The 23808-nt window shown below is 41.0% G+C and overlaps 1 protein-coding gene across 1 annotated transcript; it reads right to left on the bottom strand.

The window, feature by feature from the left end:
- Window positions 1–5821: 5821 nt before the first annotated feature.
- Window positions 5822–11215, bottom strand: RRAD (RRAD, Ras related glycolysis inhibitor and calcium channel regulator). The gene is made up of 5 exons (XM_030581639.1): window positions 11142–11215; window positions 10607–10976; window positions 9144–9217; window positions 8200–8404; window positions 5822–6667 (listed from the first exon to the last, which is right to left on the bottom strand). Exons 2-5 carry the CDS (start codon window positions 10962–10964, stop codon window positions 6390–6392), a joined length of 915 nt encoding a protein of 304 aa, XP_030437499.1. The 5' UTR covers window positions 10965–10976; window positions 11142–11215; the 3' UTR covers window positions 5822–6389.
- Between the last annotated feature and the right edge of the window lie 12593 nt (window positions 11216–23808).

Below are 23808 nucleotides of genomic sequence, written 5' to 3'. Positions count from 1 at the left end.
GCAGCCTCAGTGTTATCCAGCAAAGGCTATTTACAACTTTCTAGATAATCCTCTGCTACTTGCATTGCACCTAGAAATGTATGAAAAGCCAGGCCAGAGCACAGAAGTTATGTGCTCCTTTTGGCCTGACCAATTTAATTCATCTGGTGATATTTTCTGCTAGCTGAAGTTTCTGGATGTTTTGTTAAGCAGAGCACATTGCAATAGTTCAGCCTGTTCTTCTGCCATGGCATCTGCAAAGTATAGACTCTTCTGAGTGGGGGACATCATGGTACAGATTCTGTGCCCACTGCTCAAGTCCTGGCTATTAGCTACCTCCCAGGCACCATTTTGGGGCTGAGTGGAACTGTTTTTTAGGAGAATGGGAAAACAGATATTGTATGTATAAAATACATGTTCTTGGGCTCAATCTCTTTGCCAAATTGATGTCAGAGTCAGATCTTTTACTATTCATGTGATGTGATATGATATAGGACATAGAAAAAGTTTGCCAGCTCTCAACTGGTTTTCAGCTGATTGTTTGTTTTAAACGGAACAGTTTGAGGAGACAAAGAAAAAAAGAGACTGAGACAAGAAATCCTTTAAATGTTTTTTCCATCTGTTTTTTGTCTGTGGTGGTAATCCACTGGGGAGAAGAGTGACAGTTTTCAGGATAGGTGGTTATTAGGGCATGAAAGTTGTGGGAAGATAAGAAGTCCATAGCTGTGCCTCCTAGAGCGGAGTGCTAGAACTTTGTGTAGGCTCCTAAACTGAATCAGCTGTTCCCCCTTTGATTTTTAAATAGTATTTCAGTATAACTTTATTTAAGGATAAATATTAGATCCCTCTTCCTGTCCTTCGAGGTGCAAACTGTCATTGAGTGGGGAGGCAGTTCAAACCAGTCAAACTCTTTAATTTTTTAAACTGGAAACTTGTTTTAAATGTTCAAAAATTTCAATACTGGCAAGGTACAGTTATTTTTATTCAAAAAAGAAACAAAATTGTCCTAGGAATGCTAGACAATAACAAATAAAATAATAGACAATGTTAATTAGACAACACCTTTGTTTAGGGATAGAAATGCAGTGAGATCTTTGAGATGTACAAAGCAACCATACATAACAGTACATCATTTTTTTAAATAGAATTGGCCATTGAACTTTACCTAACTTCAGCGTAATAGACTCATAGACTCTAGGACTGGAAGGGACCTCGAGAGGTCATCGAGTCCAGTCCCCTGCCCTCATGGCAGGACCAAATACTGCCTAGACCATCCCTGATAGACATTTATCTAACCTACTCTTAAATATCTCCAGCGATGGAGATTCCACAACTTCCCTAGGCAATCTATTCCAGTGTTTAACTGACAGTTAGGAACTTTTTCCTAATGTCCAACCTAAATCTCCCTTGCTGCAGTTTAAGCCCATTGCTTCTTGTTCTATCATTGGAGGCTAAGGTGAACAAGTTTTCTCCCTCCTCCTGATGACACCCTTTTAGATACCTGAAAACTGCTATCATGTCCCCTCTCAGTCTTCTCTTTTTTCCAAACTAAACAAACCCAATTCCTTCAGCCTTCCTTCATAGGTCATGTTCTCAAGACCTTTAATCATTCTTGTTGCTCTTCTCTGGACCCTCTCCAATTTCTCCACATCTTTCTTGAAATGCGGTGCCCAGAACTGGACACAATACTCCAGTTGAGGCCTAACCAGTGCAGAGTAAAGCGGAAGAATGACTTCTCGTGTCTTGTTTACAACACACCTGTTAATGCATCCCAGAATCATGTTTGCTTTTTTTGCAACAGTATCACACTGTCGACTCATATTAAGCTTGTGGTCCACTATGACCCCTAGATCTCTTTCTTCCATACTCCTTCCTAGACAGTCTCTTCCCATTCTGTATGTGTGAAACTGATTGTTCCTTCCTAAGTGGAGCACTTTGCATTTATCTTTATTGAACTTCATCCTGTTTACCTCAGTCCATTTCTCCAACTTGTCCAAATCATTTTGAATTTTGACCCTGTCCTCCAAAGCAGTTGCAATCCCTCCCAGTTTGGTATCGTCCGCAAACTTAATAAGCGTACTTTCTATGCCAACATCTAAATCGTTGATGAAGATATTGAACAGAACCGGTCCCAAAACAGACCCCTGCGGAACCCCACTTGTTATACCTTTCCAGCAGGTTTGGGAGCCATTAATAACTACTCTCTGAGTACGGTTATCCTAACTTCACTGAACTCCTGGTGAGCATTCCTTTGGGTTCTTAATCCTTAGTTCGCTGTTCATTCTTTTTCACTTAAGAATTATCATAACAAGGGCTTAAATTCAGCCAGAGCTACCAAAGATCAGAGCTCTGGTAAATATTTTTAAACCTGTGGGGCTAAAGCCCCAAGCCCTGGCATGCCTCCTCCCTCACAGGGCTAAAGCCCTGAGACCTCCCCAGTGTGCAGCTGAAGCCAAGAGCCCCAGATGGGGAGAGGGAGCGTGGGGAGCTCTGGGAAATATTTTTGAGAATTTAAGCCCTGATCATAACCATGTTCTACCACTTCTTTATGGTGATGATGGGATGACTTTAGTAATACTTTTTTCTGAGAAAATATTCCTGAGTGAAACTATTATTTGGTAATGCTACAATTTACCCAAGAAATGGGAATTTAGGGAATAATAAAGCATCCAGGGATTTGACTCTTTCTATTGTAAATATTTTTGGCACAGGAAAGAAATTATACTTGTTTAGCATCTTTCCTATTGTAAAGCTATAGTGGTAGCTTAATAATAAATTGAGGAGACTTCACTTTGTTTACAAGTTAGCTGGATCAGATGTAGGTTGGATATTAGACTATTTCCTTCCACCGTAGAACATAGGTGCTGGAACTAGGGGTCTGCCACACCCCTTGGTTTGAATTGCTTTCCCTCATACACAGGTTCACAGTTCTGGTTCAATGGCTCTTAGCACCTCAACTATACAAATTGTTCCAGCACCCATGCCATAGAAAATGCTGATAAATCCACTGTGATCAATTGTAATTATGCCAACAACACAAAAGCCACCACTGAATAATAAGAAGCTCTCTAGTTAGCAGTTCGCAAAAAGGCAGAGGAGTAAAGCTTGTGGAGACTGAATTACCTTCCTATCCTAAAGCCTGTTCCTCAAAGTCGGGGTGATGTACCATGACAGAGCAGTACAGGGAAGCCTGCAGTGCCATGGCCTATGCTGTGTCTGTTCTGGAAGTAACCAGAAGACTTTGCTCCCTGCAGATCTCTTTCTGGTAACTTTCATAAGCACTAGACACACACACACACACACACACACACACACACACACACACACACACACACACACACACACACACACACACACACACACACACACACACACACACCCCAATAACATTCTGAGCTGACTTTCCAATTGCAGATCTCAAAGTGCAAAAAATTAGAGATGATACTGATACTCAAAGATGTGGGGTGGAATTTTCCAAGGCATTTAATAGAATTGGGAACCCAATTCTCATTGACATTCAGTGAGTTGGGCACTTTACTCCTGTAGGTGCGATTGACAGTTCCACCTAATAACATGAGGAACTTCATGTTGTATTTCATTGATCCCAGAAGTATTGTCCCTAGAAAACAGCAATTCTTCTGTTACAGGAAAATGAATTGGGATTAAATTACTATTAATTATCCTATTCTGGTAGCACCTGAGGCATCTAGTCATGAATTGGGATGCATTGTGTGAAACTCTGTACAAACATAAGACAATGAGTATTTAGAATAAGCATCTTTGTACATATTTCAACAAGGGAGATGATTAGATTGGTTGTGGTCTCTTTAGACCAACTCAGTTTGTTTCATACAGTTCCACCTTGTGACAATGCATTCTCTATTAACAATTAAATACTTTGTATTTTATAAAATCTCTGCCAGGGTGTTCATAAATATGTCAGGTTAAAGACTTGTCCAAAATCCATTCTTGTGAATTAATGAATACAGAAAAATGTCTGATTTACAATGCACAGTATTCATGAGCACAACTATTAACCTTGACCTTGAGGAGGCTTTGCTGCCACATTCATGTTGTAGCATTAAGGGACACAATAATAATACATTGTGCCTTACGAGACCCCAAATTTTAAACAGTGAGCTTGCAGCACATTCCTTATATTTGTTAAAAATGGAATTCAGAGCCCACATTCAGTGAAGCAGCTGTATCTAGTGTATCCTACAAACACAGGATAAATCTGCCAGGCTATCAACCCTCCAGTGGTCATTCTGAAAGCACAATGTGACTAAAAGAGCAAAGCTTCATAAAACATTTGTAGTTTTGGCATTGAGTGCAAGAGGAACATGCAGGTGCATGTGACTTGGGATGTTTTGCAGCAGAGTTAATGCTCTAGTGTAAATAGATGCAGCTGTTTTGCCACAGCTGATCAGGGTTAGATGAGAGAGGCCATAGTTTAGTGAGGTGAAGAATACTGCATTCAGTTGAAGTTTCAGGGAGAAAGAGTGTGTTAGGGAAATGCATGGAATCACCTGTGTTGGACTTTAATCAAAACACCAAGGTTAACACCTCTTATGAAGATTGTCATGGGCTCTTTACAAGCATTTGATAGCTTGGTTTTGTGTGACCCAGGATTCAGTGGTGCCTGGCACTATTCTAGAGCCTTGATTGACTACAAAAAATGCCATGTGTAAAAGCACCAATTCCTCTTCCTGCACTACTTAGCTTTTCCTTGGAGGGCTCTTGTATTGACCTACCCCAACCACACTTAGCTTATGAGCACCAAGATCCAGCAGTAAGGTGGAATGGATGTACACTACTTATTCTGTGCATGGAAGAAGTAAAAAAGCCACCTATACAAAAACTTGTGCATGGTAGTTTGAAGCTCTCTTTTGAGAATATCATGCTATATAGGAGGTGAGGGAAGTAGGAGAGAACAGGAAGGAGTGTTTTGGTCAGAAAGTTGGCCGTATGACTTTATGTAAGAGAATAAGCTCTATGTCTGGAAATTAAAACTGATGCAACAGGTGACTTAAGACAACAGCTAGACAAGTCAGTCTGAAATATTGATAAGGAAGCAAAGCACTAACAGTAAGTGGAAACAGCACTCTGGACCAGAATGTTGTCACTCATATTAGCCACAATGCTTCCAAGCTGAGGCTTTTATCAGAGTGTCTCAGAATTCCCTGATCTGCCTCTTCTGCAACAGGACAGTTCCCAATGGGGATGGAAAATGAAGGTCATTTGCTCTTTAGACACCATGTAAGGCCATAAAGCACCTTAGGAGTAGCACAGCATGAAGTTCAATATATCATCTGTTTCAGAGACTTGCATCTGGCTAAAGCTTTTGACACAGCAGGCTTATTCCTGCTCCTGTTGAAGCCCATGGGAGTGTGACAGCTTAAGGGCCTGTTCCTTCACCTGTTTACTGACATAACTAGACCCATTTATTTCACTAAGACTACTCATGTAGAATGGATCTCTGTAAAAGAATCAATCCATTATACATATTTATATCAAATACTCTTGATTCAAGATGAATTACATCCATTTTTAAAACCCAGAATCTTAGCTGGTATAAATAAACTCGAGTAGATGAGAAAGTTCCTGACTAACTGGACACTTATTCCATTTTAGTTTAATGCACTTCCTTATTCTGGAATAAGATTCATTCCTGAGCAGACAGAGTCCATGTGTAGACAAGCCCTAATTAGGCTCTGTTCTTGGTAGATTTTTTGGTACAGTAAACACTAACAGAAAAATACTGCTGTCTCATTTTGTGCTTGCTATGAGAAAAGCCACAGCCTAATAGTATAACAGGAAATAACTTTATTATAAAATCTGCATGTAAACAAGTAACAAATTGAGTAACAGTTAATAGAAGTGCAAATTAACTTCATAAAATGTTTTATTCTGTATTTAACTATATATATTTTGCTAACTCCCATTCTAATGCTGTTTGAACTGCCCCCCTCCATTTAAATTTAAAAATTATTTATCATTGCTTATTTTATACTAAAAAGTGTACGAGCCTGCGTACAAACGTTTTCAAGTTTTGCTTTGCAAAGGAGACAAGTTTATGGTGATATTTCACTTCCTATCATCCTTTATCTTTGCATCTCTGGTATCCACAGGACAGGAGGACATGCAACAAATGTACACAGTGAAAACAAGGGCATATGAAGCCACTTGTTTAAAATTAGTTCATTTACTTGCACACTGATGCTTAAACCATTTACCACTGAAGTGCCCATGGTAATACAACCTCCAGGTCTTGCTTATGAACCATAAGGCATTAAGGAGTCTCCCAAGTAAGTCATTCGTTTTTATCACCATGTAGGTTTGTCCACACTTTTCATAAGTCAAATGCTTGTTCATAACCTATGGGCAACATCTGGCCTTGCTGAAAGATTCTAAAGCACAGATAAATCATGGCAAGACTTTGACTTTGCCTTGAAAGCCATCTTCTTATTGTTCTTTGCCACAATTCTCCCAAGGAATCGCTTTGCCTTTTTGCTTATGCTTTCTCTTCTTTTTGTGTTGGCCATTCTCCTGGCATTGTCTTCCTTACTGTCTTTGCGAAGTCTGATTTGTCGAATGATACCTTCAAACAGGTCCTTCACATTATGATGAAGAGCAGCTGATGTCTCAATGAATTTGCAGTCGAACACCACAGCGCAGGCCCGTCCCTCTGAAAAGGGAGAAAAAGAGGCAAGTGAATGACAGAATGAGATTTTTCCCTTCAAGTGCACTGGCATCCAAAGCTGCCATGTGACTTAGGTGTGTGTGGGTTGTTGTTTAATTAGGGGAATATGGCCTTTATACCACTAATGTACTTTGATGCATGTTGAGATGAATATTTCCAATCACAGAACTGAAAGGGACCTCAATAAGTCCTCTAGTCCATTCCCCTGCATGGGCTGGATCCTCAGAGGCTGTCCCCTGTCTTTTCAAGATAAAGATGGTAGGGTTGGAAGTCTCAATTCCACCAATTTGATGGAACATAAGGCAACAGACAGTTGCTCAGACTGGCCCACTATTGTTCAGTTTAAACAAGGTGTGCAAACATGCTTGTAGAAGAGGGCAGCCAGCAAAAGGCAGAGAGCAGGTATCACCATTTCTTTCAGGTGAAAGCTCTGGTGCAGTTGTACTACCACTGATTACAGCTTTTGCAGAATGTGAATTGTCTAAGATAGTTCCAAATAAAGCATGTTACAGCTAAGAAGGCCAAATTACCAGACCCGTAGCTGGAGGTCAGGAAGGCATAGGTCACTTTGATGTAGTGAGGTCTGCATCTACAGTAAGAGGTTGCAATTCTAGTATTTCAGAGATAAAAGCTACTTTTCACCACTGCTGAAGCATGAATTTCCATGTTCAGCCTGTGGTAAAACAATGACCCTGAAGCTGTAAATTTAATTAACTTGAGCAGAGTTAACCACACCAATAAATAGGATCACCACTGGGGCAATAAAGACCTTCTGGGCACAGCACCAGCCCACAAGCAAGCTATTGCTCCATGTTGCCTGGGTTGAACTCCCTATGCAGGCTAGTGGGCAGGGAATGACAACACTACGACAGAATCACCAGACTGAAAGAGCTAGTATCTCATCAGGGTACTGATGGCATCTTGTAACATTCCATCTAGGGAATATAAAAATGAATTTTTAAAAAATGGATTCAGTGCTGTTGATAGATGCTTGGTTGACAGTCTTGGACATTGACACACAGAAAAGTGTCAGCCTGGACTCAAGCAGGGCAAGCGTCCCCACATTGCCCTGCCAATATATCTCCATCCCATCATGAGATCACTTTATAGGAGAAAGGACTGTTCAGTCTATATTGTCTTGCCCTCAGCAGGAGCTGCCAGTTGTGAGTTTTGTACCTCTGTGCATTAGGAACAGGACTGAGACATCAACTCATTTAATAAGTGTCCTTGGGCAGCCAGAAGACGGCTAATGACCATCACTATTGACCTTGAGATGCATGCAGTAGTACCCTGAAGCTTCAGCTCTAAGCCACAACTTTACTACTGCAGCTTCAGGGCACTATGCCAAGGATAGTCACAAATCAACCAGCTTTGCTTCTCTATGCTCCAAACTTTTAAAACATGGAATGTTTATGAACCAGACTTCAAATCATGTCCCTTTCTGCAGTAGAAAGGGATTCTCTGCAGCCTTGGTTATTAACTTTGACTTGAATTCACAATTCAGTAGCATCTCTTACCATCTACTGAGACTTCTCTGGATCGGACAAGGTCACTTTTATTCCCTACAAGAATGATGGGAATATCTTCTGTTTGTCTTGCTCTTCTTAGCTGAATTCTCAGTTCTGAGGCCTTTTCAAAACTAACTTTGTCTGTCACTGAGTACACAATAATATAGGCATCCCCCATTTTCATACAATGATTCTGAAGCCACTGACTGTCATCCTAGAAGGAAAAGAGAATGGAACCATTTATTGCATTGAAAATACATAACTAAATGTTCCTGATTCTAATAAGTGAATGATTTTGGAAACCCTGCTACAGCTAGCTTTCTTAATGTAATAAAAGAATTGCAAGTCACTATTAAAAATTTTACTAAATCATTCTTGGGAGGAAAAAATCCCAGTTCTGGATTTTTCCTTTATTAATGAAAGCTTTTCTATTTCCACAAATTGCACCAAGGCCTGGGATAGGCAAGACTGCAACCCCCTTACTCTGACTGATAAGCAGCTACTCACAGGACTGCCTCATTGGCTTGACTGAGTCTGCTTGTTCGGGTAACTCCCCAGCAGCAGGAGTAAGGGGTTCAGTCTGGCCCTAAACATGGTCTGAAATAACTTAGCTACTAAAAAACTACATGAGTGAATACAGAACAAAGAATCTCAATATTATTTTCTATTAGGCTGTTACTTAACAAGTCACCACACACAATCATCTTATTGTGAAAGTATCAGGAGGTAGCCGTATTAGTCTGCATCTACAAAAACATGGAGTCTGGTGGCCTCTTAAAGGCTAAGAGATACATTTGGGCATAAGCTTTCATGAGTAAAAAACCTCACTTCAGATGCATGGCGTGCATATGAAGTAGTAAGGGTTTTTTTTTAACCCATGAAAGCTTATTCTGAAACTATGCCTAGGCTGTGCAATTAACAAATGACCCATAAATAAAATGAACTATTCATACCTGCTCCCATATGTCAAACACTATGAGAGAAGCTTCTTCTCCATCGACTATAATCGATCTGTTATACGTATTCCCTATAGAGAGAGAGATATATCATTTGACTTCAAAAATCTTGGCAATAAGGACACTTGACAACACCTGATTGACTAAGGTAGAGTAGTTACCACAGTTATTGCTTCCAAACCTGTTCATACCTAATCTACTATTTCTAGATATTTTCATTATGGTGACAGAGGCAGTTGCATGGTTTGTGCAATTAATACTGTTTGTCTCTAGCAAATTTTGAATTTAACAATTTTTTTTAAATGCTTCAGTGTTCAAGTACTGAGTTAAGCCAAGAAAAGTAGGTAAAAATCAGAGTAAAGGCCATCACTCCATCCTTCACTCACCATGTTATACCTCAGTATTGTAGCATATTTTAAAATAATCTTTACTGAGTCAATGAGAATGCCTTGAGTAAGGACTTCAGTGCATAATATTCTGTACCCTGGAGTACAATCCTGAAGTCTCACCCCAGAGATTCCTGCAGTTCATTCGCAGTACATAGGCGCAACTATACAGAGTGATAAAAAACTTAGCTCTGCACTTTCCTGCTGTTTGGGTTAATGAAAACCCTCATTATTTTAGGGAGTGTTTTTTTTGGTTTTGTTTTTTTAAAAATAATGTCTGGCTTTTTTTGGAGTAATGTTTAAAAGTGCCTCAATTTACTTACTCCTCATGAACAAAACTGAGAACTTTGCTTCAGGGCAGTTCTAGTCAATTGACTGCCATCTACATCGTCATCAATAAGACAAATCTGGAAAACATACTTTATGTAAAATGGGGATAATGATACAGCTCTCCTTTGTAAAGATCTGATAAACTCACTGTAACAGCTGCATGTTATTAGTTACATGAACCTTTAAACCATCTAATGGGACTGTATAAAAATAATTTGTTCTATAGCCAAACGTTAAGTGTTAATCTCTTAATCATAAAAAGCCTTTGTTTATTCTAGAGAATAATGCCCTGAAACAAAGCCTTTCCTTACTAAGAAGAGCACATAAGGGGATCCCAAATCAGCTACATTTATGCAAATATTAATGTATTGATGTGACTGAGTTAATCATCAACTATAGTCACTTAATATGCATTCATACAGTAATATGCTTATGCAAGCCTATTGGTGTGTGAATACATTCATTTTGTTGAACCACAAATTGTGTTCTATCTCCTACTTGTCTATGTATATCTGTGAGCACACGGAGTTTATGGACACACTGCATGTCCAGCTCTAGAAAGTGTCTGTAAATGCCTCCCACTAGAGCTGCAGTTCGAGGCCAGGCACTGTTAAAGAGGGCGGCTCTGAAGCCAAGTCAAGCCCGGGGCTCGCTGCCTGTCTGGGCAGGGAGAGGAGAGTTGCTAGCGCCAGGGCGCTAGGGCTGTGGACGGTGCCGCTTTCGCAGCCCACTCCCCCCGCTCACCTGCCTCCTCCGCATCGGAGCAGTCCTCCACCCCTCCGAAGATCCTGGCCAGGCTGGTCTTGCCCACGCCGTGCTCGCCCAGCAGGATCACCTTGTAGAGGTTGCTGTCGGAGTCGCTGCCCGAGGAGATGACCGAGTCGGAGGAGTCGGACGCCCAGCTCTCCCGGTCAGGGTTGTAGGAGGTGCAGCGGACCAGCGGGGAGAACTCGCCCAGCAGGGCGCCCGGCGGGACGGACGCCTGCAGCTCCCGGTCATCCACGGGCATGCTCCGCCGGTGCAGGTGCTGGTGGGCGGCGAAGGGCGTGCTGCAGCGCCGCTTCTCCAGGTAGCGCAGCTTGTCCCCGCGGTTCAGAGTCATGGGGGCGCCTAGCTGCGGGGAGAGCGACCGGGCGGCGTCAGGCTCCGCATCTCCCCGCCTGCCCCGCGTCCTGCCAGGCACCAGGGCGCTGAAACAGCCTCCGCCCGCCCTCGGGGGGACCCCGGCGGCTCTCCCCACCCCTCCCCAAAGACCTGGGTCCGTTCCCGGCCGGCTTACCTGGGACGGGGCCAGGAGGGAGACGGGATTCCCCGGCGGTGCCTGATGCCCGTCACCGCGCTCACGCCGCTGCCTGCTCCTGGCAGCCCGCGCCGCCTCGCCCCTATTTATGCCGCGGCCAGCCCGGCCCTCCCCGGCGTGACGCGACGCTGAGGCAGAGCTCGGGCCCGCCCCCAGCGCCCGCGCCCTGGGAGCTGGGGGGTTCCGCGCGCCTGTACACACCGGGGAGTAAGGGCAAAGCCCAGGCTGCGGCCTCTCCTCGGTTAGTTAATGCGCGTCCAGTGCCTGGAAGCCGTGCAGGCAGGATGGACGTGCTGAGTACTAATAATGGTTCCTGTAAACCAGCGGTCTGAGGTGTCTGGCTCATCACTCATCTGCGTGCCCTTAGCCCTAGTTACAAATACAGAAATAAACGTGGGCAACTTCTATTTAACTGTTAGCAGTGCAGTAGCCTTGAGAGGGCTGCAGTGCTAGGCGCTGGACAATGGTAAAGTAAGAGACCGACCTTGTCTCTAGGGGATTGCAGTTCTAATTTCAGTAAAACTGTGTGTGACCGTATTCGTATTTATTTACTATCTTTTTTTTTGTGCATGAATTTATTCGAGGTGAAATGTGCCAAACTCACATTCTAGAGAGGAGGATGCTCAGTTTTACTAGATTCTAGAGCAGAGGCACGGTAGTAACAGTGCAAACCTCCAACTCTGCCCTGTAAATGTGCTAGGTGTAGTTTTATTTCCTTAGTCATTCAGTCTTTGGCTTTTTTTCTTAAGAGCTGCAAACAAGGTGCTGTCTGAGATGATAATTTGTCCCTTAATGAGTCTGTTGGGAAATGGCTATGACCAGCAAATTTATTTCCCATAAATACCTACAGTATTTATGGGAAATAAATATATCCATATTATCCATATATCCAGTACATCCATAATAGCACAGTTTATGATGATGATGGTGTTGGGACTATCAGTACAACTCTAGTACTTTTTTGTAAGGGTGAGAATTTTGTAAAGCATGAAACCAGTTATGCAAGAGTGTATTAAGAGTGTTTGGGGCCCGTGAACCATAGAAGAATGTATTGATATTTGGGACACTACCATATTAGTGTCCCAAATATTTGCTCCATCTGAAGAAGCGAGGTTTTTTACTCAAGAAATCTTATGCCTGAATAAATCTGCTAGTCTTTCAGGTGCCACCAGGCTCCTTGTTGTTTTTGTGGATACAGACTAACACGGTTACCCCCAATACTTGGTACCATATTAGAAATATTACGAAAGGTTGGAGTCTACCATATTAACCAAGCCCCTGGTTTGAAATGCACTAAAAAATTATGGAAAACTGATCTGTAACATAATTTTAAAAGCCGAATATTTCAGTAAGAAGCGTGTTCCACACTTCATTTAATAATGTCTGTGTTATAAATTTATAGAGCTTTAAAAAACCTCCTTTTGTTAAAGCAAAGGCACATTGGCTAGGTTCTACATCTAAACAGAGCCATTTCCGGTTCTGTCCCCTTATGTGTGCACATCTTTGTGGAAGATGCCAACACTGCCCACTAAATATACAAGTCTAACTGCTTCCTTTGTTGTTCCCTATTACAGTGCTGTATTTAATGTTTGCATGTGTGTATTTGTGAATGGTATAGGATGCAACACACTTTTTGTCACAGGGCTAGTGTTGTGGTGTTCTTTTGAAAATGTGTATCCCACCGTTTCTCAGATTTCACTTTACTGGTCAGGAGTTCAAACGTATTGCTGCTGTTTTACAACAGCATTAGGACTTAGTACTTTGGCACCGAGGAGTCCTGCTCAGGGGCTAAGACTATATTATGCTAGGTGCTATACAAACACAATCACTGTTCCAGCGAGTTGTGTGTCCTTGTGTAAGATTCTCATAGACCAATATAAAACATAAAGAGACAGGTTCTTCTCAGTTTCACCTGGGCAACCTAATGTAACTGTGACGTTCTCTCTCCAATAACAGAGCTGCTCTTGTCATTATCCTGTAACCACATGGGTAGATATAACTAACCAGACATCTCTATTTATATTCTGTATGGCTCACCTGAGCATAATTTACAATTATTTATTTTCACAGGACCCAAACTGTGCTAGGCACTTTACTGAAGGACTAAGGCAGTTTCCTGCCCCTAAAAGATTATAAGCCAAGGCCACACTTCTGCAAACTGAGGGATATGGGCAAATCCCTGCAATCATATGGAGTCCCTTGTGATTGGGGTTCCATGCAGGTATAAGAATTGTCCATGTAGATCAGCCTCCAGGATCAAAGCCAGTGTGGACAGCATACCAAGGAGGGGGAGAAAGGAAGGAAATAGGCAGAAACAGATGAGAGAGAGGAAAGAATCCACAGAATAGGTAGTGGGGTTGCTGGATCAGTTCAGTACATAGCATGATTGCGCCTAAATTTCTATTCTCATGTAACTTGTTGTATAGTTGAAGCCACTTACAACTATAAAGGGACAAACCTCAGGGAACTGTGAGTTCCTTCCTGAACTTGATCCTACCATGAAGTGATCACTTAATAATAAAATATTCAGAGTGGATTTATGAACTTGTTTGCTCAACCTTTTTGAGTTCCTTTCTTGTATTTGAGGGTCAAATCATGGAAGCTGGCGTGTAAGGTGTTTCTTTCCCCTCCCACCCTCTCTTTTCTGACAATTCCCTTGCTGAGGAAGGCATTACTCCCTGAAACAAAATAAAATAAACACACAACATATCTATGGAAATCAGTGACGCTTTGGTGGGGAGGGCAGAGGTACAGGTGGTTCTCTCAAAACCACCCTCTTTGTCAAAAAAAAAAAAGTGGAGAGAGGGAGGACTGAACAAAAATTGGGACTTATTGGAACACTTCTTTGATTCATTTCCTGCTTTAATGAAAATCTTACATATTTTTATGGTGTGATTGCAAGATAGAGCCCTGAAGGGAAAAGAGACAACGTGAATAGGTCTTCACAACAATTATTGAACAAAAACATCATGAGAACAATGCTACAGGAAAATAAACTAAAAATAAAAATGTACAGTAACAGCATTCAAACAAAAGAAAATCGTACCAGGATTATGTGAGAAATATAGGGTGTGTGTGTTTGTGTACATATATGTACAATGAATAGATCCAAATATGTGATAAGAAGGAGCAAACTCATACTGAAGCATTGACTCTACTTTTAAAAAACCTAAAAGATTAAAAAAAAATTTTCTAAAATTCTAGAACTATCCTGTTGTGACCCCATGGAGGAAATCCACTCCGAATACATAGGATCCAGTCCATTCTTTGGAAACAGTTGTGTGGCTCTTTGGCAAACTTGGGAGGGTTGTTGGAGTGTACTCTGGCTGTACTTTGGGGAATACAATAATACACCAGGCATGCAGGGACTGCTGAGGCATGATACCTCCAGGCTCAGAGGGACTTGATGCTGGGTTATATGAGTACCCTTTTTACAGAAAGTGAGATGGCCTTGGATTACGTCATTGAGGATTCACTTATCCCTCGTGGGATGACTAAAAGTTTCACAGAGGGAGCACAGTGGCCAGGGAGTTAGGTCTGTTTCTCATCCGCCTCTGGATCTGTGCCTGGAACCTGAGAAAGAGATTCATGACAGGTCATACAGCTACTTGATGCCCCTTGATCTGCATAGGACCGACTATTCAGTGAAGTTGGAAAGAATTAATAGATAAGGCAGGATAATTACTGGAGACGGATCACAACATACTTCTTTGCATAACATCTCATTCTATTTATTATTGTTATTATTATTATATTACAGTAGCATCTAGTGACCTCAGTAAGATCAGGCCACTGTTGTGCTAGGCACTGTATAAACTAACAGAGAGAGTTCCTGCTCCACAGTGATTACACTCTAATAGATAAGATGCACAAAGAACGGAAGAAAGTGAGTGTTCTAATACCCAGTGACTTGTCCCAAGGTCACACAGGGAGTCTGTGGCAGAGCTGGGAATTGAATTCAGATTTACTGTGTCCCGGGCCAATGATTTAATCACAAGGCCATCCTTCTTGTAAATTGAGTTAAAATATGAGGCAAGCAAAAGCCACTGAACATAGTGGAGATACAGCTGCACTCCAAAGTGCCCTGCAACCCAAGACTAGATCATCTACTTTATCACTTGTGGCATTTCCAAACTTGTTAATAGCATTATCTTATTTTACATCATTCCCAGAAGTACTAACAGCAAAAGCAGCTGTACCGTAGGATGGATAATGCGGTTCTGATAGAAGAACAGTCTCAAACATTCACCCACATCTGGAGCTGCATCCGACTGGAGGGAGGGGAGTTGTCCTGGCTTTACCAGGAATAACTGGATGAAATTAAATAAAGGAAACTTCCTAGTTAAGAACTAATGAAATCAGAATATTTTTCTTCTGTTGTGCCTTCTATAGCACCCTTTTTTAAGGATCTCAGTGCACATTGTATAGTGTATAAAGTTTCACAATATCCCTGTCCGGTAACTTATTGTTATCCCCATTTTACAGAGGGGAAAGCTAGGGCACAGAGCCATTAAATAACTTGACTGAGGATACAGAGGCGGTTAATGGCAGGGTCAGGATATATTTTATTTAGTTGTCATATTTAGATACCTAAATAAAAGTGGCCTGATTTTTCGTCTGTGTTGAGTACCTGTATTGCAAACCTTCTCACTGAAATCAGTGGGAGCTGCATGTGCTCAGTACCCATGAAAATTGGCCCATTTTTATTTAGGCATCTAACTGGGGGCACCCGAGTCTGACAATGTTGACCTTGGCTCTTTGGGGCATTCCCTCCCTCAACAACCACCTCCCTGTACTTTTAACAAGTTTTTCAATTGTAATTAATTGCTAATTAAATGGCAATTTTGATTATTGCTTTTTTTTTTAACTTATTTCTGCTTCTACTGGACCAGTGGCCTATCTGAATAAGAGCTTTATTCATGGACCATAGACTTGGTGTCTTCAGCAAATGTAACGCATAGTATCTCTCACCCTTACATGGAAACTGGAAATTGGTTTTGCATAAAGCCAGATCCTGAGTCTATTTGTGTTTATGGCAAACCCCATTCAAGTCCTGCATAACGGATCTCTGGAGCTTAGCGAGTGAAGGCTATCACCTCTGGTGAATTCTGAGCACAAGATTCTTTAAAAAAGGATCGTACATTTATATGTATTTCTTTTCCCCTATTTTTTAAACCCTAGCTCGTTCTTTTTTTTAATTTCAGTTGCTTTCCCGCAGAAGGTTTTTTCCTCCATACTTCATTTTTCTACCTTGCCTGGTTTCTTTCCCCTTATTTCCTCCAGTCCCTTTTCTTCTCTGCCTCCTTTTGTTCCCTTTTCAATCCTTTCCTAGCTCTTGAAAAGTGCCAGTATTCAGTTCCAGTGTGTGTCATATGGGCCGGACTACTCTTCATTATATGGAAATTGTAAAACACTCTCTGATTTTTTGTCCTATTAGTTGTTGCTGGGAATAATGCTTGTGCCTTGGGTTGCTTTGTGCCATATGAAGTGTAGGATGCATTTCCCATTCTAAATAACAGCTACATTTACTCTCTGCAAGGTAAATTCTAATAACAGGAGATGAGGGCAGAAGAAGAATCTTATTCCTTGATCCCTTTGAATTTTGTGTCGGGGAGCAGCAGGTCCAGATTTGATTCATTGTATATGAGTCTGTCTCAGTGGTATTGGTTCCAAGTCAAATGACTCATTAAGAGAAATATAGTACAGACACTCTCCGGGTTACACAAACCCAACTCACGCAAATAATTCTATAAGTTCCGTAAGCTAGAAAGTTGGCTTGGGGTTTTTTTTTTGTTTGTGTGTGTGTGTGTAATGGTCGGGAATACGTTCCCGACTTATGCAAAATTTGAGTTACGCAAGACATTCTGGAACGCTTGCGTAAGTCAGTAAATGCTCAGACTTACGAACACCAGAGTTACGAACTGACCAGTCAACCACAAACTTAATCTGGAACCGGAAGAACACAATCAGGCAGCCGCAGAGACCTCCTCCTCCAAAAAAAAGGCAAATACCGTACAGCACTGTGTTAAACATAAAGTACTAACTAGCATTTTTCTTCTGCATAGTAAAGTTTCAGAGCTGTATTAAGTCAATGTTCAGCTGTAAACTTTTGAAAGAGTTTTGTTCAAAGTTACAAACATTCTCCATTCCCAGGGTGTTTGTAACTCTGAGGTTCTACTTTATGTAAATTGTGTAATATAATATTTACAGCCATTTTCTGCTGTAATTTGTGTGCAGTGTTGTTGTATCCATGTTAGGTCCCAGGATATGAGAGTGAGAAGGTGAGTGAGATTGGTCCAGTAGAGGATATTACCTCACCCACCTTGTCTCTCTTTCTCATAACTGTGATTCCAGTCTTTGCATTGCTGTTTGTTTTTCTGTTTGTGTTGTTTCATCATCTTCATTTAAATCAGTTCCAGCTCATAGGCTGGAGCAGTGCATAATAATAATGAAAGAAGTGCCGGGGCTCAAAGAATTAGGTGCCGGGGCTCAAGCAGTTTTTTTCCTTTCATAACTGATGTGGCAGGCCCAGAAGAGCTGGGGCTATGAACTGTCAAGCCTAGAAGAGCTGGGGCTCAGCCACAAATTAAGCACTGGGCTGGAGTAGCAGTGCCAAGACAGGGCAGATAGAGTTGTCCATCAGCCTGGTTCCATGCTAGGAGAGGTGGAGATCATCTCTTCAGTCTCTCTCCCCTAGTTCCCTTCAACTCATCTCCATAGAGCCTAATTAATCAGGCTGTATATGGGTGAAGGTAATTCTACCCAGACTGCAGAAATATCCATAGAGATCTGATCTTGCCAAGCTGTACGACACATTGCTCTGGCTGGAGAGTGAGGCTGGCCATTTCCCAAATTCCTGGACTAAAAAAAGATATAGAACCAATATTTTTATTCTTTTTTAATTACAAAACTAGCACACTGGGGTCAAAGAGAGGGGAGATGGGAGGTAGCAGTGGGAAACGGCATCTTGGTATTTTACACAAGCAAGAGAAACAGAAGTGCAGGGAGTAAAATAACAGACTATTTCCATCACCTAAAGTGTTCTAATATCTCTTTATGTGCAGAATCTGTATTAAATCATGAGGGCAGAATTTGGGTATGTGGGATATATTCAAAAGTACGTTAGATATTCCAGTCTGTGGTGTACTATGTATTGCATTATCTCATAAATAATACAGAATGATACAAAGTTAAACCATATTTTATATCCTATCCATAAAGATACAAATTCAGGATGTAGCTTGCATCCTTCGCTTTGCGCTTCCTTTGTTCTGATCGCCTGATTTCTCAGCATTAACTTGGCCTCTATGCTAAATCTGTGCATAGAATATTCCCAAGGGATGGCATTACAACTGTCTGGTTAACCAAGGAGCCAAATGAATGAGCTCTGTAGCCACATCTATTATTGCATTTAGTCGTATCCAGTCACCTTTGATTGAAGACTGGTGACTATGAATTTGGGCCTCGAGGATGAGGTGGAAACGGGGAAGCCTTCATGGCTTTGAATGGTTACAGAGCTCACCAGAGAGAAAAAATGCCCGAAGGGACTTCATCAGATTTAATCCTTGTATCTATGGAATTAATAGGGGGTCACAAACCCAGAATTGCTGTGATCATGTACTGGCTACTAGCACAGATGCTGTGATGTCTTTTACATCCAAACTAGAAACTCTAATGCCTCAATTGTTAGGGACTTTAAAGGAATTTGCTCCTTTTCAGGATTTTAGATCAGTATTTCAATATACGTCTGTGCTTTCTTTCCCCCTCCCTCCCCCCCACTGATTGCCACATAAGACAGGGATATTGTCAGTAACTACCTCTCTGAAGTACCAATAAAAAGCTTCAAAAATAACTGGGGATGGAGATTACTCAAATGTTGCCCATCTTCCCATTGCTTTTTACTTCATATTGCTTTGAGAAATTTCCAGAGATTTCATCACTGGGCTAACATCAGGACCAACTGGACTGGATGAATCACTGCTCTGAAAAAAGACAGTCTGGACGAATGGTATATCTAATTTCACTTCTGCCCACAAGAAATTTCCCAGGTTTTTTTTTGTGTGTGTGTAAAAGGATCAGATTGGTGGGGCTGTATATTTGGAGGGGGTAAACTGACCCTCCAGGACACAGTAGTAAGGAGTGGTCTGATGCAGTCTAATTTCAGACTTAAATTTATTTTTAGCGTTTGGTCTTCAGGTCTATTTCTTACTGGCATAGTAATATCCTGATAATGTGCCCTGACTTAGTACTAAAGTCACAATTTGGGCATGCCCTTGAGTCTTTTGGTCACTGTGAAGCTGAATCATGAGCATGTACCATATGTGATCATCTGTTTGCTCCTATTGCATTACAAGTTTGGAATAAAATCAGGATGTGACCTAAGCTCTTTTCTTAGTTATTTTCTCTTAAACCAGGGATAAGCAAACCTTTTGGCCTGAGGCCACATCTGGATATGGAAATTGTATGGTGGGCCATGAATGCTGATTAAATTAACAATTCAGAGATATTCAAATAAAACTTTATTAAATAAAGATACATTTTAGTGGAAGTAAACATTAAATCTTACTTCCTATTATAAATGTACCATCATAAAGTATTACAATAATTTAACCAAATTTACCTCCTTTCCACTCTTTGATTAATGTGAACAATGCAGCTGGCACTCCCTGGCCAACTACTCTTTGTTTTATCCTCAACAATGGAAAATTAACACTACTGAAACATCAAAGTCACTGAAGCCAACAAGTAGCAGGCACGTGGGCTTGCAAGTACCAGGCTCTGATGGCGCGTTTGGGTTGTGCAGCCACAGTAACATGCATGCCCTCACGCAGGTCCCACCTGAACACATGGGAGCGTCGGGCAGGCAGAGTGGGGCAAGCCCCCGACCCTGCTCCTAGGGGGGCGGATTAAAAGGTCTGAGGGGCCGGATGTGGCCTGTGGGCTGTAGTTTGCCCACCCCTGTCTTAAACCCTTTCAGTGTCAGAGCCTGTCAAGGCCAGCGTGTGCAACATACACCATCCATAATTTGACTAAGCATGAGATAATAAATATCTTGTTACTATTACTTAGGGTTATTTGCTCTTGAGGGCTGAGTGAAGATGACTATCTCAGCCTATAACAAAAAGCCCTACTAGTCTGATGTCAAGTTGAAACCCTTAAATGGTACAACGCACAACATCTATTTCTTCTATTCAGCTAAAAACATGGTATCTATGAAAGTCACCTGTATAGATGCTTCCATACGATACCCCAGAAAAGGTGTAAAAGCTAAGGCCTGGTCTACACCTGAAACTTACCTTGACCTAGTTTTGTCGCTGTTTGAAAATTTTCCAGCCCTGAGAAACATTGTCAAGTTGACCTAAGCCCCAGGATAGACACTGCTAGGTTAACAGAAGAATTCTGCTAACTACCACCTCTCAAGAGTAGTTACTCACTGTAGCAAGTGTTTATGCTACACTGGGGATAACAAAAGGAGAGAGGGCTGTGGGATTCAGGGACTGACGATCTGGGCTGTATTTAAATAACAAATGATCTCAGATAAGACTAATGTAAGATGGATGCTTTTATGAATATGGTGGCTGGACAAAAGTCTATTGAGAACTAATACAAACCTGGGCAGCAGGATCGTTTTCACTGGAGTCTTTGCATTGAGAATCTTTCTGCATATGTGCAATTGTGGTGATGTGGCCTATCGTCAAACCTGTGGTAGATTTCATATTACTGGTGCAGGGTTTTTTACATTATGCCTTCCTTGAGGATTATGCTTTATACACTTGCTGCTCCTTATGACAAATGGGACTTCATGTAGACTTTGTAGCATGCTACAATGCAATTTGCTGTGACCATGTACCTCGTCTTTTTCAGTGTGATCCAATAAACGATGCACTTTTTCCCACAGGTCATAATATTGTTCTAAACGAGATCTAGGGAGCTGATGTTAACAAATCCATTTTGTCAATATTTTTGTTTTTAAATTAGAAGTTTCCCCATTAATACCAGACCTCATATCATGATACCCCTTTTACAGGTAATGGCCTCATTTTGAAACATTTTCACCTCTATGATAGCAAGTTTCAGGGGGAAGCTTTCATTTTAATAAAAGCTTCTGACTTCCTTCCTCTGATTTAACAATGAAAGGTGAGTCTCTCAGATTTAGGTTGTGATCCAGTGAAGCATGTAAGCATTCGCACAATCTCATTGACTTCAATGGAACTTTACTCATGTTCTTCAAATTGATTATGTGTTTAATTGCTGAACCAGGTCCTTAATAAGTGAATTGACTTCTTGATTAAGAAATATGGCATGTTATTTCACATGCAGACATGTGCAATGGGTTGATTTTACTCAGCTCCACTGGGTGCTGAATTAAAAGTTGCCTATTAGATGGAAAAGAGGTTTTTGGAAAATGTTCTTCCAGTGAAAATCCATAACTATTTATTGGGTTGGACACAGGCATAGACCCAGGGATCTCAGAGGAAATGATGGGAGAACTATGGGAATATGTATCAGAAGGTTCATTCTCAGAGGAAACTAGACAAAAATATAATTTAAAATGTTGGTGTCAATGTAAAGTGAAATTTGAATTGTACTTTCCTCTTCTGTGTGCTGATTATGGTTAAGGGCAGGGTATTCTCCTGTCAGCGAGTTTCTGCCCTCCCTTCCAAATGCACATTTCTAGTTTAACCACCTGTAACAAAATATAACTAGTCAGTGCACATCATTGAGAAAGTACTTAATAATAATTAATATAATATGTGATTCAGTAACTATAACTTTCAGCCCCATCCTCACAAAACTGAGCCAATGGAATCTGGATTAACCAGCCTGACTTTTGTGGACATAATATAAGTTTCAAATGATCAAAGTCTAACCCACATTGCAAAATGTGAGGTAAAGAACCCAGACGAAGGCTGAAATAATAGAGTGGTTTGAAATGTTTACTCTGGTTTGTGATTTGTAAGAGGTCATGTGATAATTATTAGAGTGATGCATGTATATCTTACCACAGGGAAAATTTTCTTTCAAAAATAATTATAAATGGACCCAAATCAAACACAGATCCAATTTCATGGCCAGACCTTCTTTCTAGAATGAGCTAAACCAAAACCCCTCAAACTTTGTGTTCAAACTTTGTGACTTGGGCCCATCTCCAGAAGTAGTCCCCTTCTCAACCACCTATTGCAAAATTATTCTATTTTGCTGTCAATCTTACTAGCCCTGGAAGTAATCACTTGTTTTCAGGTCCAAAGAATGGCAATGTAATGGAGTCCTTTCAATTGTATTTTCATTACACCAGGTTGTAGTGGTGGTCCAGAGTTATTCCTCACATTCTTGCACTCTATATGTTATACTTGTGATGGGTTGGATCTTCTGGGATGCCACCTGATGTGATGGACTCTCACTGAGCCTGCTCTTTCTCACTGGAAAGGGACTTTCCAATAAAAGATGCCTTTGAAATGAACAGAAATTCAAGGGTCTTAGATGTGGTTTTAAGAATTTCTTAAAATTGCTAATTGTCAAAAGTATCTGCGTTTAAATAAAGGCAGTAGAGGTATAACTCCTAATTTGCTATCTCCATTGCTGTCATGGAGTTGCTCCTCATTTACATTGCTGTAAGTGAGACCCAGAGGGTCCATTATCTCCTTGATACCTACTCTCAGTGGTAGTTAACATGAATGGGATTTACGTGTGAAATCCAGAGAACAAAAGGCCATGCAACCACTTCCTTGACACTAGGCTCTAACATCAAAAACGTCAAGTCTGTGACTTCACTGCCAGCTCATGCTGCAGTGGCTGGATTATGAGGAGAAAATGGTCTTATTTAGCAGCTAATAACATAAAATATGAGTACAGTACATTGCTCCTAGTATAAATGTTTTATCTTATTCACATTTGCCCCGCTTCATGATCTTTCTTTAATAATAATCACCAAACAAAAGATTGAGTATTGATCATTACATCTCTGCTCATATTCTGGCAGCAATAACAAAAAAAAAATCATTCAGATGACTTTACAGCCTTCTAAGGTAACAGCAGCAAGTAACTAGGCAACAACAAAGAATATAGTAGTTTGTTGAAAGGGTTTTTTAAAATGATCTCACTCTGATGCAGTACGTTTTCCCTTATAAGAAGAAAAATGTTCATTGAAAAACTAAAGCAATGACTCTGCCATATGTCACTGTAAAGTCATATGGGTATATATGAAACTACGTTTCTTTTGATTAGCTGATAAAGAAAATATCATACCAGTATATTGCACTTTACAGATGTATAAAGAGTAGACAAATAATTTGCTTCACAGAGGCTAAAAATCATATTACTTTGTAGATTTCATTAACCGTAATCCTAATTAAAATTGAACGCTTCAGTAATTACCAGGTCAGCTGGGATAAATCCCATCCCAGTGCAGTTGGGACAGCCTCAGAATTGAAAAAAAGATTTCATATTTCAGACTGAGAAGATACAATGATATGGAGAGCTCCTTTGCAAACCAGTACTTTACAATATCTCCTGGTGCAACTGCTCTGATTCTGGATCCTACGAGTCTAAGACTTTTGGAAGATTCAGTTCAGTGAAAACAGAAGAACCAAGCAGAAAACCTGGAGTAACAGATAGAGTGTGGGCACTGGATACTATCATGGTCCAG

Source organism: Gopherus evgoodei, chromosome 12 (genome assembly GCF_007399415.2).
Source record: "Gopherus evgoodei ecotype Sinaloan lineage chromosome 12, rGopEvg1_v1.p, whole genome shotgun sequence".
Taxonomy (NCBI): Eukaryota; Metazoa; Chordata; order Testudines; family Testudinidae; genus Gopherus; species Gopherus evgoodei.
The sequence above is the reverse complement of the archived record's forward strand: the minus strand, read 5'-3'. Positions and strand labels throughout refer to the sequence as shown.

Coding starts and splice junctions, on each gene's coding strand:
- RRAD (XM_030581639.1), bottom strand. CDS start 10,964: ATGACTCTGAACCGCGGGGACAAGCTGCGCTACCTGGAGAAGCGGCGC. Junction 9,218..10,606: donor CTCCGATGCGGAGGAGGCAG/GTGAGCGGGGGG, acceptor CTCTCTCTATAG/GGAATACGTATAACAGATCG. Junction 8,405..9,143: donor TGTTTGACATATGGGAGCAG/GTATGAATAGTT, acceptor TTTTCCTTCTAG/GATGACAGTCAGTGGCTTCA.